The 15,808-nt window shown below is 41.1% G+C and overlaps 1 protein-coding gene across 1 annotated transcript; it reads left to right on the top strand.

Moving 5' to 3' along the window:
• The first annotated feature begins 240 nt into the window (after positions 1 to 240).
• zgc:63587 (septin-2) lies at positions 241 to 15,740 on the top strand. Its single transcript, XM_003974933.3, has 12 exons — positions 241 to 383; positions 3,356 to 3,408; positions 3,743 to 3,842; positions 3,958 to 4,044; positions 4,347 to 4,470; positions 4,907 to 5,041; positions 5,166 to 5,283; positions 13,119 to 13,220; positions 13,305 to 13,450; positions 13,583 to 13,666; positions 13,753 to 13,810; positions 14,768 to 15,740. The coding sequence occupies exons 2-12, from the start codon at positions 3,382 to 3,384 to the stop codon at positions 14,831 to 14,833; spliced, it is 1,047 nt and encodes a 348-aa protein (XP_003974982.1). The 5' UTR covers positions 241 to 383; positions 3,356 to 3,381; the 3' UTR covers positions 14,834 to 15,740.
• The last annotated feature ends 68 nt before the right edge of the window (positions 15,741 to 15,808 follow it).

The raw sequence follows: 15,808 nt of genomic DNA, 5'->3' as shown, positions 1-15,808 counted from the left end.
CTGATAATTTATATGAGTTTATTGAGAAATTACAAAGCTGTCTAATGCTTGTAGTCATGTAAAAAAAAAAAACAACATTTTGTCTGATCTCACTACCAAAAACATTTTGGTGAAGAGTCATGAATAATACAATTCAAGAAAGGCTAAGTTAGAGAAACTGTAACACATTGGCAGCCATGTTGGATCCGAGAAGGAATTGTTGCGGACGGGGAGTTGCTCTGACATTCGAGCCCTAATGGCGTCCAAGACCGGCGCTAAGAAAAAAAAGCTTCAGGGAACGAGGCGGTCCCACTGGGACAGTTTCCGGGTTTCCCTTCCTGGGCTGGGACAGCGACAAGGATAAAACCCCCCCACTATCAACAATATATCACATTTAAGTCGAGGTAAGGCTTCTCTCGGTGTTCAGTTCCTTTCTGACTGCTTTATTGCGTGAATAAAATGGGTAAAGTGGCCAAAGTCGGTCCGGAGGGTTAGCAGAGCGTTAGCGGGCAACATGACACCAGTCGCAGTAACAACTGGGGAAGTTTGACATGTAGCGCTAACAAAGTTTTAGCGCTGTGTTGCTCCGAAAAATCGAATTATAAAACAGTTTTAAAAGGCTTGAATCAGTTTCCCAGGTGTACAGTGAACCAGGCTACGTCCACATAAGTTCCAATTGCTGTTCGGTGAAGGTGGTCAGTGTTTGACCGACTGGGTGTGGTAGAAATGTAACAGGCCTGTACACATGTTACTCTCCTCTGGCTTATAATAAAGCTTTTTTTTAATGTTACATTCTTTTTGTCTAATTAACATATATCCATATACACATTCTAAACAACATTAATGCTTAAAATCTTTACAGATTTTCTGCAGTCTTATAAAATCTCGACTAACAACACCTTTCATAAACTTCCTGCAACGCCCTTTCATACTTATCATTTGATTTATTCCCAGCCTTTGAGTAGAAACCGCATTTCCACAAAATATATTTTGTGTCTGGACAAATTAACAATAACGGTGGAAACAATTCCATCATCTCATGTGTCTAAGACGTGGCTTGGTGCCACTATTGAAGAATTATCATCCATCTTGTTATTGACTTTGTAAAAACATGCATTTTTCACTTCCTTTCTTGCTGAATGCTGATCATTTTAGAAGATTATGCAAAATATAATCTCGGGGCGGCAGCTGAACTCCATAGTTCCTAAACATCCGAACTTGCTATCCGACTTGACGGTTCGGCTGGTTATCGTAACTAAAACACATCTTTGAAAGATGTCTGAAGCATCTGATCTGGCACCTTCACCGCTCTCTGACCTTTCCACTTCCTTTGACATCATCTCTTAAACTCTGTCCACCAGTATTGTGCAAGGGACGGAATCTGTCTCACTCCAGGGGGGATATTTCCTCCTGTTTTTGCACCATGGTGATAATGGAAAAACAAAACTTGATTTACACTGACAGACCCAAGTGTGGCTCAACTGTTATGGTACTGGTTTAAATGATGGCATACTTCAATAATTTACAGCACCTTTGTGTGGAAACACCCATTCCAGATTATTTTGTAAAAATATTTCATGAAAAAAAATCATCTTTACCCATCATAGTCTGCCCAGAAGTACTTTGGCCCATGTTGCTATTATGTGTTGCTGATAATTTCATGTTTATTTGTGTTGCCACCATTTTCAGCATCTCTCCATCACATGTAATGACCAAATCAGTGTTTCCAGTAAAAGAGTTGAATCCATGAAGAGGGTGTGTGTAGGACCTTGATATTGCTTGGCAGGAAGGTGAATAGTTCTTCTTGCTCTGCTGCCCTTTCATGGCTTTTTGCCAGCCAATAATTCAACAGTAAATGCTTTACATGCCAAGAAACTTGGTATTAGCAAGGCAACATTTTTCCTGTTTGGCCCAAACTGTGTAATCTCCCTGACATTAAGTGTGCTAACAGGTTTGTGTGTGTAAGCAGTTTAGCAGCGCGGCTGATTAAATGGCCATTAATAAGAGCGCATTATAGAATTGAACCTCCTGCTTGCTGCTTGCCTGTCCTGTAGTGTTGTCTTTGTGATATTACAAGCATGATCTTGGAACCATTAATTAATCTGCTGCTGGAACAATGTTGGTTCCCACAGAGCCGTTCAAAGCACACCATTTGGGGAGGGTGTCTGTCTGTTACAAAAATGATTCAGATGCTCATTAATGAAAGCGCATATTTTACTGCCTTTGGCAGGATTTAGCGCAGATATTATTACACTGTTATTCTAACATTTCACCTTCTTCCATCACATTTTAGTGTTAATTTCTACCTCCACATCTCCATTCCTCTCCTCTTTAAAGTTAGTGAACCATGAGATTTTAGTGTTTTATCTACAAACGGGGTTCTTCTGTTCCTTATTTTTGAATTATGAGAGTATGAAAAGTGCTCGTCCTGGTCCTACTACTTCTGGGTTTACCTTTTACTTCTCCGGTTCATAACCTGGCATTTTCCTAAATTATTGTTCCGTCGCACTGCTGGGCAGATGTGATCGGTGGTGCCGGAGGTCTGGGTAGGACCAGGCACGTGTTCCCTCCACTGCCGCCTGTGTAGGAAAGGTTTCAGGAACCAGCGGGATAAACACCCATTGTTCACAGTTTAGGCTTGATGAAACCAGTATCGGAGATCTTTGTCTACTTTCATGTGGTGAAACGGGGCCCACATCTGAGAGATGCAACCATTGGGGAAGGGTCCTGCAAGCGTCCACCATCATGTATTTTGTGGGGGCTCATTAAGGTTTCTCAGCTGATTTTACATAAGCAGAGTGCATCTCTGCCTCTTTCTCACACTCCAGCCATCCAGTGCCAGTGAGCTGGTGATAAACCGGAGCCTGTGCTTCCTGCTCACTCAGTCTGTTCCTCATAAATCCAGCATGCTTGTTGCTCTTTCGTCTACCGAAGGTCATAGGATGGTGCAGAGGGCTGAGCGTAGTAGTTTAATGAGACCCTGGGAGCAAGCATGGTCCTTGCTGCTCTTTATTAACCTTTGTTATATTTCATCATCCGACTCACTAGTGTTGTAGCTCTACTCTTAATTTGAGTCAGCATTAATATAAATAGCCTGTGGAATATGGTTTGTTTTTACTTTACTGGACTAGCCAAGAAGTCATATTTTATTTTATTTTTTTAAAAATTCCTTGTAAATTCCTTTTTAAAGCATTGCAAATAATTTCTTTGATCCGACAACCAGGTTTGAGCCGGCGCGTCCTTGGCTCATTCATCATCAGCCTGGCGTGATTTGTTTAAACCAATTAAGCAGGATTGCGTTTTCTCTCAAATGTTTATGATTTATCAGAGGCTAATGACCTCCACACATTATCTTTTCTTTTTAATTATCTTTCAGAAGAGTCTCTCAGGGCAGCAGCAGTGATGTCTCAGTCTGGTGATAAAGGGAAGGTGAGTGTGGAAGTAAACATCACTGTGACATTGAGTAGAGGAGAGGGCTTTCTAATAAAGTACTGGTGATTAAGACAAATGGTATTTGTAATCTCGTGCACACATGCTTGCACAGGCATCCAGGGAGGATATCCTGTATAAATACAAGTATGCAGTTTATTGCCTGTTGGAATTTCTCATCAATGTAAATCCTCATCAATCTTACTTTTATGTTCTTTTGCACATTAAGTTCATAAAATGATGAAAATCTCTGGTTAATGCTCAGAAATGGATGACCTGTTGATCTTACAGTCATGCTCTGGTCTTTATACAAATATGTCTCTGTGCTCTGCAGTTCCCAGATGCTGCAGGCTATGTCGGATTTGCCAATCTCCCAAACCAAGTGCACAGAAAATCAGTAAAAAAGGGGTTTGAATTTACCCTGATGGTGGTAGGTGGGTGGCCTCTCGTTGATTTTAGGCTTTATGTTGTCTTTGCTGGTTTATGATTGGATGCAATGGATGCTTTATAATCCTCTAAATGAATTTTCTGTCACTTGTTTTGGTTCAGGGGAGTCTGGGTTGGGAAAATCGACACTAATAAACAGCCTGTTTCTCACCGATCTCTACCCAGAACGTTACATCCCTGGTGCCGCAGGTATATGCCCTCACACAGAGCAATTTTGAGAACATCTCTAAATCCTAAAATACAGCCAAATCCGTATGATTTGACTTAGATTAGCTTTGTTTTGATTTTGAAATGACTCGTAGAGCCTCTCTGCTCATTTTCTGCAGCTACTGTAAAGATGCGACTGTATATTTCATTTCAAGGCGTATCCATCATGTTCCGTGCTGCTGTTTAACCTGCTTATTTACTCGTGTCAGTTCCGTCTCGCTTCCTCAGGATGTGTATGTTTCCAGACTCCACCCTTATGATTTTTTTGTACTTCCACCTCACAGAGAAGATTGAGAGAACTGTACAGATTGAGGCATCGACTGTGGAGATAGAAGAGAGAGGAGTTAAGCTTCGCCTGACCGTGGTTGACACACCCGGATACGGCGACGCCATCAATAGTCAGGACTGGTGTGTTTCTGAGCTACTACACACACTCATCCTCCTACTTCTGTGCTCTCTCAAAATTTGCCTCCGACTCCCTATTTCTTACCTCTCCTCCCACTGGATTCAACATGTCTGAATTGCTGACGCGTGTCTGTGTGTGTGGATCCTCTTATTGTGGTTCAAATGTAGTCTTTAGTCTATTTCTGCATTCTGTCAATCATCTCCTTTTGCAAGTTAAGGCTGCCAAGAACGACTCAGTGATAGTTCACATATGATTAGAATTTCCTAAATCTGTCTATAATCATCTTCAAAATAATGAAATTAATCATTAAAGGAAAGGACAAATAGTCCCAAATCAGCATTGACAGAGTCTGGAAGGGCTATATATACAACAAAACATTATTAATGAGCGTTTGCCCCCATATAACGATTTAAATGTCTTCCTGTGTCTGTCATCCAGTTTCAAGACCATCATCCAGTACATTGACAATCAGTTTGAGCGATATCTTCACGATGAGAGCGGGTTGAACCGAAGGCACATTGTGGACAACAGGGTGCACTGCTGTTTCTACTTCATATCTCCATTTGGACATGGGTGAGTGTACAGACGTCAGTACTGAGCTGAAGGGGACGATTTTGTCATTTATCCTCAAACTCTCCTAACTCCCATGCCAATAATCACCCTTTACTTTTCTTTCCATGATGTTTTATCTCTCTAGTTTAAAGCCCCTGGATGTGGAGTTCATGAAGGCCATCCACAGCAAAGTGAACATAGTTCCAGTCATTGCCAAGGCTGACACGCTCACGCTGAGGGAGAGGGATCGTCTGAAGAGAAGGGTGAGCGTGATGCAAACACTTCAATGCGTGGCTTTTTGCTAATTCTTTCATCTATTAGCAGTTCAATGTTGCTAATGGAACACATAAATACTCACAGATCATAGTTAGCCTTTGGCATTTTCTGTTTATTTAATCCACTTGATAAAAAAAATAAGTCATTTTTAATTTGTTGTTTCATAATCCATGAATCTTTTGCTACACTTTCACTACAGTCTGGGTAGACAATGGGCTCTTGTTACAAATCACTTTTTTGGTTCAGACCACTTTGCTCTATTTTTAATTGGAAGTCAGCTTGTCCCCCCACCTGCCCATGCAAGCCAAGACCTCCCACCCGACTCCCATTCAGGTCTCAGGGCCGGTGGTCTGGCACGGCGTCAGGCTGACAGGAGTCTAACGCTGCACGGTTCCCTTGAGCAGCGAGTCCACATTGTCGAGGGCTCCCACTGTCACATTGCTTGAATTTGCTGAAGCAGCACCTTAGAGTGGCTGTTCTAGAGCTCCCACAGCGGCTACCTTCTCTTACTTAGTAATACAGCCGGTATGTAAAGCCGCAGGCTTCAAAGGTGAAATTCCTTTAATGATTGTCCTTAATGAACAGAACATCATTCTGCTCTGCGGAGTTTGTTACCAAAAATATATTTTGCCTCTCATGTCAGTATCAGCAATAGCTGTTGTAACGGTATCGCTTCAATCTGACCTCATTGCTGCTGGACTGTCTTCATTATCTCTGCGGCTGGATTTGTTCGCATTCTTTTGTAAATGCTCCCCTTACAGACGTTTCCCACCACTTCAGGAAAGGCAACAATTAACTACAAAGTTCAACAGAATGGACAGACCTCCACAGTTTATCATCTCCATTAACCACAATCTGATGGGAACATGAACAACAAAAAATAGCATGAAATAAAATAGAAGATTCTAGCTGTTCTAAACTTCATGCCTTTATTTGTCGTGTGCTCGTGAAACAGATAACTGCCTAATTTAGTTTGAGTCTGTCTCATGATAGTTCCTGATTATTATCCTGATCGTTATTGTCAGGAAATATCTTCCACACAATTAAAAAGGCATCACATGTTCCCGAAGGGGGAATACTATCTAATTCGAAGTTACATTTTGGGGCGTGCTTTTTTGGATTTGCCTGTTTGTTTGTGAAGATAATTATGCTGTAAATCAACACAATAGCTCTTTATTTAGTCATTTTCCTGGACCTTCTTTAAAACAAACACAGTAGTAAGCAATTTTTGCCAGTTGTAAAGACATTTAGACGGACTCACAAGTGAAACTAAGTTTTCATCCAGCACCATCATTTTAAATCGTTCCGTCTATAGAAAATGGCAACATCACATCAGTCGGCGTGTTCGCAGTGGCATTTTCACATCTTTAGATGAACTCTCTTCTTTAATTTCATCACAGTTTGCTGTTAGCATGGAAACACAATCATTGTCGACATCTTACAGCACTGCTCATTCACCCCTCAAGTGTCTCTCATGAGAACAAATATACAGCGTATGGCTGGTGTATTTGTTTTGTTTGATCAGATTAGGTGAAGTGGCTCTTTGGTGTACGTGCCTGAGTCCAGCCATTCAGTCCAGCACAGGGTAGCAGACCTTCCTTTGAGGTCAGCGTGGCAGCAGCCAAGAAACTGCCTGAAAACAAAGTGCTGGAGGATGATGGATGCTGTAACTCCCAGCATTTCTCCCACAGCCCTCCTTTGCTTATTTTGCCCTGTTACTTTATCATCCTTGGAGCTGCTTGTCTCTCTGTGCAGTGGCTTCACTGTTGGGATAACGGCTCCTTTGAATGTGTTTAAACTGCTCTGCATACAGGACACATCCGGCTGCCTCTCTGGGCTGGTTAACAAACCAGTGTTCATCCCCTTAGTTCTGCTCGCCTGTCGCAGTCCTTCCTACTCTCACAGTGCCTCACAGCTGCCTCGCACTTTCTTCCTCTCCTTCTTTGTGTCTTTGCTTTTTTTTAATTTAATTTGCTTGCATGCCAATTTCCTTTACTGGGGTCGCTTTGGTCTCCACCTCATAAGTTTCCCTGAGGAGGGTATATTGAGGGACTTATCTTCTCAGTCTGGAACCTTGCACTCATATCCTGTGTCGGGTTTTAGTCTCAAACTCCGTCACTGGGTTGTTTTCAGTTTGAAGGTAGACAGCACATAGTTGGTTTAGACTGGAATTCTAATAAAACACTGAACCTGTCTTTTTTTGCTCGGAGGGTGTTTTCCATAAAAGATTCCAACTCCTCAAATAAATGAAATCGTTTGTCTTTACTAAGATGAAAGTGCCATCTAATTCTTTTCAGCTAATTCATAGCAGCGAGTTCCCATGTTTTGCTGTTTCCAAATGTGAAATTTGGAATCGTCAACAGTTTGAAAAGTGCAGAGTTGTTTTTCTCTTGAAGTATTTCAGATACTGGATTGATTTAAAAGCATCTAAAGAGGTTAACAATGACTTTTTAAAAGCTAAATACTGTTGGGTCCTGCTCCAGTTTAGTGCTATTAAAGATGCTAAAAAATGAGAATGAGTTGTGGGGAAAATTAAATGCATGAAACATGGCATAAAGAAAGATCCACATTTTATACACCTGTGTGTTTCTCCCTCATAAGTTCATTTATTTTGTGTGTGCTAGCAGCCGGAACCAAAAGTTATACTGAAGCATGTAATAGTCTTAAAACCTTTGTTTGATATTTAAAGTGGGTCTCATTAATCTGGAGATGGTTGGGGAACCCAGCTGCACACTTGTTCTCGCGCAGGGCGGGAAACAAAACATCTTCCCCCGCTTCACTTCTCCTCTCAGTTCTCCTGTTGTCTTTCCCCTGCAGCCTCTGGACAGTCACTCCATCCTGCCCCCCAGCCCTTTATTCCCCTCCCCCCCACCACCATATTTCACCCCCAGCCACAGTTTTCGAAGTGTTCAGGTTGTCACAGTCGTGCAGTGTGAACCATCTTTACGGCCCCGTTGGAACACATTAGAAAGGGAAGGTGTGAGGCAGAGTTTTACGTTTAGCTTCCTTTTGTCTTATAACTATGCTGGTGGCACATGATTAAAGAGCAAGTGGCGATTACCTCATTTCTGCTTTACTGGCCCCAGGTCAGCTTAATCCAGTCCCTTTCCTGCCGGTGTTTTAAACACGCACACATATTTATTTTTCTACCCTCCAGTGATCATTGTACCAGGCTTATTTCATGTCTCTCCAGGTTTTGAAACAATAAATATGCCCTTTTCCTCACCGAATGAGCAGCTCTTTACACACAATCATCAGTTCACAGTGAAGAAAGTCAAAGCCAGCAACAGTGAGCAAACTGCACGTTTCCTTGTTCGAGGGCCAACCTGAAAGGTGGCCCTTCCGGACTTTGTCAGGCTCGTAATGAGTGACTTTTATGTCTCGAGACCCTTTTGATTAGCAGACCAAGTCACAAGATCCGACGTTTAATTGAAATTTTACAAACTGTCCTTTTTCCAGTCTCACTTTTAGGCAAGATTAAATGAATAGGTTGATCGTTCCTCCTCGTGCACTCTGATCCGCAGGAGTCGTGGGTGGTCTGAACTGTACTTAAGCTAAGCCCAGACAATAGAGGCGTGGGTGGTGTGTGTGCCAGTGACTTTTGATCAGTTACTCATATGATGCCATCACCCCACCACTTTCCAGTACATCTGTCCCTTCTGTTGCCTTGACAGCTTTTATGAGGTGTCCTTTGGCTGGTTTCACTTTAAGGTGGAAAGATCAGCACACTTGTTCCTTGTGCTTACCTTCCTCTGACACCAGATTAGGCAACAGGTGGCTACTGTGTTCGTTTTTTCTATGCTGGGCATCAGTATGAGTTCTAAATCCCTCCAGCCCCCCTCAGATCAGGTATTATTGGGGCTCCGTCATCCCCCTGAGACTCTGCAGGCAACAGAAGGCCTGACCTTTCCTACCGGAGAGATTTGTTCTTATACACATTGGAGTGGGCAGATTAACTTTAAAAAGAATGTGCTGTTGTAGAAATCAGCCTTTTTGTTATAGTGTGTCTGTTGCTGGTTAACTACTAAATAAGGTCTGTGTGTTAACAACATAACTCAAAAGTTACAGCCAGAGTTTAATGAAATTTCCAGGAACTGTTGACAGACCAAAGAAGAGCTCATTAGATGTAGTGATGTTCTCCAGAGGGTCAGAGGGCTTCTATCATATAGCAACCTATGGTACTCAGTTATGTAACCCTGTATTACTCCTACCTTTGCTGTATATCTTCTACTGGTACTGCACAGTTATTTTTATGTTCATCAACTCCATTACAGGAGGAGAGGATACTGGAGCACCTGCTCCTCCTACATGAACACACACAAGTTCTGGGTGTTTTTGGCACAAGTCACAATAACAATATAAAACGAGCTGCTTGCATTTCAGTGGAATCACTATTGAAGGAGGACAACTCAGATATCTCTGTCATAGCGCATCAAGTCATTGAAGGTATTCCAGTTGATTGAAGTATTAGTTTTGGGTTTTTTTCTAGTTATGATAGTGATGTAATGCTCTGTGCTATTCCGTCCATGTAAATGTTTCCCGCTGTTGGTCGATTTACCTAAGACCCACACTGATACCCCCGGGAGCCTTTTAAATAAAGATGATTCACTTTTGTTGGACGGAGCTTCGTAAGGAACATTCTTCTTTACTCTATAGAATATTGAGGTCTTTCTTTTGCTTAAATAGCTCCCTACCATTCTTGCCCTTGATGAGATCTGGAGCACGCTTGAGTTTGGATTTTATTTGACATGGGACGGAGCCATATATCTTTCCATAAATAACATTTGACTTATTTTCTTTGGCTGAGGAGCTAGAATTCACCAGATCTCCCAGGGTTTCATTTTCTCAGGTGCGTTCCGAACCGGAATAGATTTACACTGGAGCTGCACTTGGAAATGTTTCCCGATACGATCAGCAAATATGATTATTTTGCCCCCATTTTACCGTTAAAGAAACTTCACTCTCCCTATGACCCAGGTAAGACGAAGCCGTGTTTGCACAGAAAACTTGTATGTTAAACTGCGACCACTGTTTTAAAAAGTAGTGTTTGGCCTGAGCTGCGGACCTGAAGGGATTTTCAAAGTCGTTTCGAGGGGAACAGACTGGACTTGGAGACGATACAGAGTGAGCCTGTCCTTTTTCTTGACTAGCGTGTTATGTAGACATAATCAGACATTCAGGAACGTTGCGATTGTTTCACGTTAAGATCCTGGCATCTAGGACTTTCCTCTTTAAATCAGTGACAGTTTTGGGAATTTTCTGTCATACGAGAGTTTTTCATTGTGACACCACTTTTAGAATCTGATAAATCACATTTCTAACAACAGTGGTGACTTATTGAACTCAGACGGCCCCTCAGAAACTGGAAGGCAGCTCTGAGGTTACATAAATGTTGTATAAATGTTCTAGTCATGGAGAGCCTAGCTCTTGTCAATCATTGTTCATTGATATCAAGATTCAGTTTGACTCTTTTGCCAATGTTTTTTTTCCTAAGCAGTTAATTTCCCAGGAATGCTCTGTTACATGTTTGTACTTCCAAGTATTGTTCCCTGTTGGAGTTTCATATCAATAGTCTACTGTACAATTGGGTGGTCATGTAATGAATGTTGGCCTGCACCGCCGTCCCTTTTTAAAAATGCATTTTAGTCCTTTTTAAACTTGCTGTTTGTTTCTCCAGAAAGTGTCTTTGCTTAACGGACGTTCAAGTCGCTCATATTTTTGTGGGATTCCATATGAGAGCAAAACACCAAAATATTATTCACTCTCCGGGTTGACGCCACGAGACTTTTCATCCCTGTAATGATGTGTTTGCACCCGGCTTCATTGTGATTGGTGGGTTTGGTTATAACTGCTGTGCAGCATTAGCAAGACACGCTTAGCCGTGACTTTATCTATATAATTATATCTATATATATACTGTAGCCTTGTCTGTGTGTTCTATATTTGGGCTGCTCCTGACCACATTGGTGTGTTTAATAATATAACCTCAGCCTAACCTATAAACCCCCCCCCCCCCCTTATGCCCAGCCTGGAATGGAACACATGTCTGACATGATTCACCTGCTTTTTTTCTTTCTGTGCATACCATCCACCATGTTTACACCTTTGATACATGCTTTTCTATATTGTAGGAGATTTACACATGTAATTGTGTGTGTGCGCATGCATTTGTGTGCACGATGGCAATAAAATCGAAAGGTTTCAGCTGCCAATATCCTTTGCCAACAACAACACACCGTGCAGAGGAGGAGGTGGAGCATCTGGTGTAACGTTAGGGATTAAGGTCCACATTGTGTATAGTAAATCAGCAGGAGACAACTGGGATTTGGAACAGGCCGTGATGTTGACACCTGGTGATCCCCCAGATGTTTTTATTACAGGTGTCAGGCTGTACAAAGCACATATTATGAAAGAAAATACTTGTAGTGAACTGTTATTTTGCAGCTTTGGGCTCATGAAGGCTAAACAGGTGATAACAAGACTCAAAGTCAGGCCATGACTGCATGTTTTTTTTTTCAAAGATAAACTCTTTTAGTTTGTGTTTTGCTGCATTTGCATTTATTCTGAATTTTGTATTTGCGTGGAACTGCAGTTTACTTTAGTTTTTTCCTGCTATTGTCATCCATGTTTATTTTCACACCGAGTCCAGATTTTCCCCCTGCAGTCTTTTAGCCGGGCTCTGTCAGAATAATGTTTGTCCGGCCTCTATATTGACAGAACTATAAATTGTGAGCCAGTGAATGAAGGAACAGGAGCCCCTGGCCCCGTGTCACGCCGTCCTCTGAGTCCTGCAAAGCCTGTTTGTTTTTAGATCTTCCTTACAACAATACCCAGTATTCCACACACACACATGCACACACACAGTGTTTCAGATGCTCTGTGGCTCAGAGCTGGCTGAGAAAACAAGCGACAGCCATAACAACAGCTCAAACAGGGGCTGTCCCTATAGGAAAACCTCTGCTCACTTCCCAGTCGCCCGCGCGACTAACCACTGTCCTGGTGTACAGTACAGCACATGAAAGTCCCCCAAAAAAGACCGGAAAACTGCACTTGACTTTTTTGACTCCATTACATAAGGTTGCATTGTTGACCCAAAATTGTGTTCTCAGGAAAACAAAAGAAAAAAACTCAGCTTTGATGCTTAGAATAATAAATATTACCATCTGTCCCTGAGGTACAGGGGAAGAAAGCGCCTTTGTTTCCAGAAATGACTCAGAAACTAGGCTGAGAACTTCACATTCCTTCAGAACTTAAAACACACACAGGTTGTTATTAGTTTTCACCTGTCTCCCCTCTCTGTCTCACCCTTCCTTGCCTCCACAGGGGGCTTTAATTAAATGTGCTGCAGCAACAACAGCCACTCACTCACCCTCCCATTAGTCTGTACCTTTATCTAAACTTCTGTTTACGGGTGAAATGAGTAACCAGCCTGTATCATTTTAAGAGTTTAATATAAGCGCCTACATCTTATTTATGTATTTTTTTGCCTCCTGGTAGAGACAGCATCTTATTAGCACTAATCATGGACTATAAGGTTAAGAGAGGACATTGATACACACGCTCACATCTGGCATTTACATTAAACTCACAACAGTTGCTTCTCTTCTGGAAATGAAACATATGTATCAGGGTCTTGGATCTTCATTTGTGATGCTGAATATGCTTCAGTTTTTAATTAGTGTCTTTTCTCCATTGATGATTTGTATGAGGTTTAAATCCTTGATAAACTTCCAGAGTCGGTTTGTGTGCAGTAGAGTGTCACAGGAGATCACAGCCAGGTCATGACCCCCATCATTTCATCCTGTCTGTTTTCCATCATCAGATCCTGGATGAGATTGCAGAGCACGGGATCAGGATCTACCAGCTGCCCGACGCCGACTCTGACGAGGATGAGGAGTTCAAAGAGCAGACCAGGGTCCTGAAGGTGAGAGACCCCCTGATGCACCAGCATGCATGAAAAGTGGATGGGAGAACAAGTCTGATGTCTGACCTTATGTGTCTTTTTCAGGCCAGCATTCCCTTTGCTGTGATTGGCTCCAACCAATTGATTGAGGTGAAAGGAAAGAAGATCCGAGGGCGTCTGTACCCCTGGGGAGTGGTAGAAGTGGAGAACCCAGAACACAATGACTTCCTCAAACTGCGCACCATGCTTGTGTAAGTGTTCAAACCAATGGCTGTTAGGTGTTGACAGGCGTTTGCCAAGATCTAAACTCCAGTGAGTCTGAGTGTTGTGCTCTGTCGCCCCCTAGTGGCTAAATAACTGACTGCACGTTTGTCCGTTTGCAGTACTCACATGCAGGATCTCCAGGAGGTGACTCAAGATCTGCATTACGAGAACTTCCGGTCAGAGAGGCTTAAAAGAACGGGCAGGTGAGCCATGAATGTATCTCACACATACATGAGATAAGCTGCTTTTGAAAAAAATCTTGATTTTTATTTATTCATTTATTTTACAGAGCTGCGGATGAGGATGTGATGGATAAAGACCAGATTCTCCTTCAGAAGGAGGCTGAGGTAGGAACACAAGTGTATCAGCCAAAATAAACAGCAAAAACAATAAAAAGACTTAAGCGTCTGTTTGGAAATTCCATGAAAGAATTAATGGGAAACTATAATTTCTTCAATGATGACCATTTTTGTTTACCTTTGGGAATAGAGCACCAAAAGATGAGGGTGCATCACACTGCTAAAGCTCTTTGTTAACAATGTGCATACACAGGATATGGAATCACTTCTGTCCTATGTTCTAACCCTAAACCTATTATTTATTTTAGGAAATGTCCAAAAACCTGAAAAACAAAAGCTCTAGTCATGATTATCCATTTACTGCAATGTTGTTATGGCTTTGGACTCCCCCCACTTACATTGTAATTATATATGCACAATATGTGCTCATACAATTATACATCAATTTTTAAATAATGTTTCATATATAATTTATTGGTATTATATTTTAACAATTGGAATTGTTACATATTCCGTAAAATAACAAAAAAATTCTCACCACTCAATGACGTTTTTGGGGGGTTTTTTTGCAGTTCAAAAATTGGTTGATTTCTTTTTTTTTATGGTTAAATCTTGTTTATTTAAATACTTCAGTGTTTCTGTATTTTTGTGAGTGTTCTTTCCAGCCAATAGATTTTTTGAAAATTTTAAGGAAGTGAAGTTGTAGTTTTCTGTTTCCGCCGGAAGATGGAGCTAGATAACAAAAAGCCTCACCTTTAGATAAAGATGGGTTCCAAAACACAAGTGATGTACCTGCATTTGTATTTTTTATATATTTTGGTGACATGATTATTTATCCTTTACTCACCATTTGTGTATAATAATAGACAATTTTGGTTGTCCAGGTGCAACTCTGAATAAAAGCATCAATGTATTTTGTAAGATAGTAATGGAATTCTATATCTACAACAAAATAGTTTTACTGGAGAAGATAACATGTTATTTTGATTTCTTTTCTCTCCCTAGCTGAGGCGCATGCAGGAGATGATCGCTCAGATGCAGGCCCAGATGAAGATGAAATCAGACGAGTGAGAGTTGGTGCAGGACAGAAACACGTTATTTCTCCCCGACCTGTTCGCCACACCCACACGCATGTCTGCATACACACTCGCTCACCTGGTCCTTCCACATTCATCCATCCCTCCACGTGTTCAGGAGCGCATCATCACAACACTGTTTCTGCTACAGAAAAATCCATCCATCAGCTATTCTGGAGCTTATCGTTGATGTTCTCTTTCTTCATGTTTTCAAGACCTTTTTGAAAATTCACATGTACATCAAAGTGAATTTTATTGAATTATTTTATAATAATTCACCAGGTGGAACAGGGTAAAGTGTCTCAGTCAGTTCTGTCTTTTAATGATAATCATTGATACATCAGGTTATGTCATCTTTGATCACAGCAGCACTTTTTAAAGCTGCTTTCCTGCAATAATGGTACATTATTTTTGCATGTATACTAACCTTTTTACAAAAAATTATGCATTTTTGGACATTTTCCTCCCTCGCTTAGTTTTTTTTATCATTTAAGAGGCATTATAGTTGAAACTTTGAAGGGTAACCATGGTCCCAAGCCAAATAGGTCATTGCTAAAGACAATTTCATAAGATATCGATACTTTCAAGCCGCTTAAACTGTTAGTGTGTTAAACATTTAACTACGTGAGGTACAGGAATGTAAATTTGGTCCCAAATACAGGCTACTTCATTTAATATCTGACCTTTTTATTTTGTTGATGTCATTAGATGTAATAAAAATATCTTTCTGTAACATGTGCACTTATTCATCATACTGTACGTGGGCTGCCCCACCTAATATTACTATATCATTAATATGTAATGCTTTTAAATTGGGTCACTGTGAGGTAAACACTTCAACAAAGACTGCTTTTTAGGGCATCATTTTTTTTTATCTCTGAAATAAAACTTAAGACAAACAACATTTGTGTTTGTGTTTTATATGCTCAATAAACAAGTTGAAATTGTAGAATTGATACTTCCGGGTTCT

This window comes from Takifugu rubripes, chromosome 21 (assembly GCF_901000725.2).
Source record: "Takifugu rubripes chromosome 21, fTakRub1.2, whole genome shotgun sequence".
NCBI classification, from domain to species: Eukaryota; Metazoa; Chordata; class Actinopteri; order Tetraodontiformes; family Tetraodontidae; genus Takifugu; species Takifugu rubripes.
Note: the sequence above shows the minus strand (reverse complement) of the source record. Positions and strands in the feature narration are given on the sequence as shown.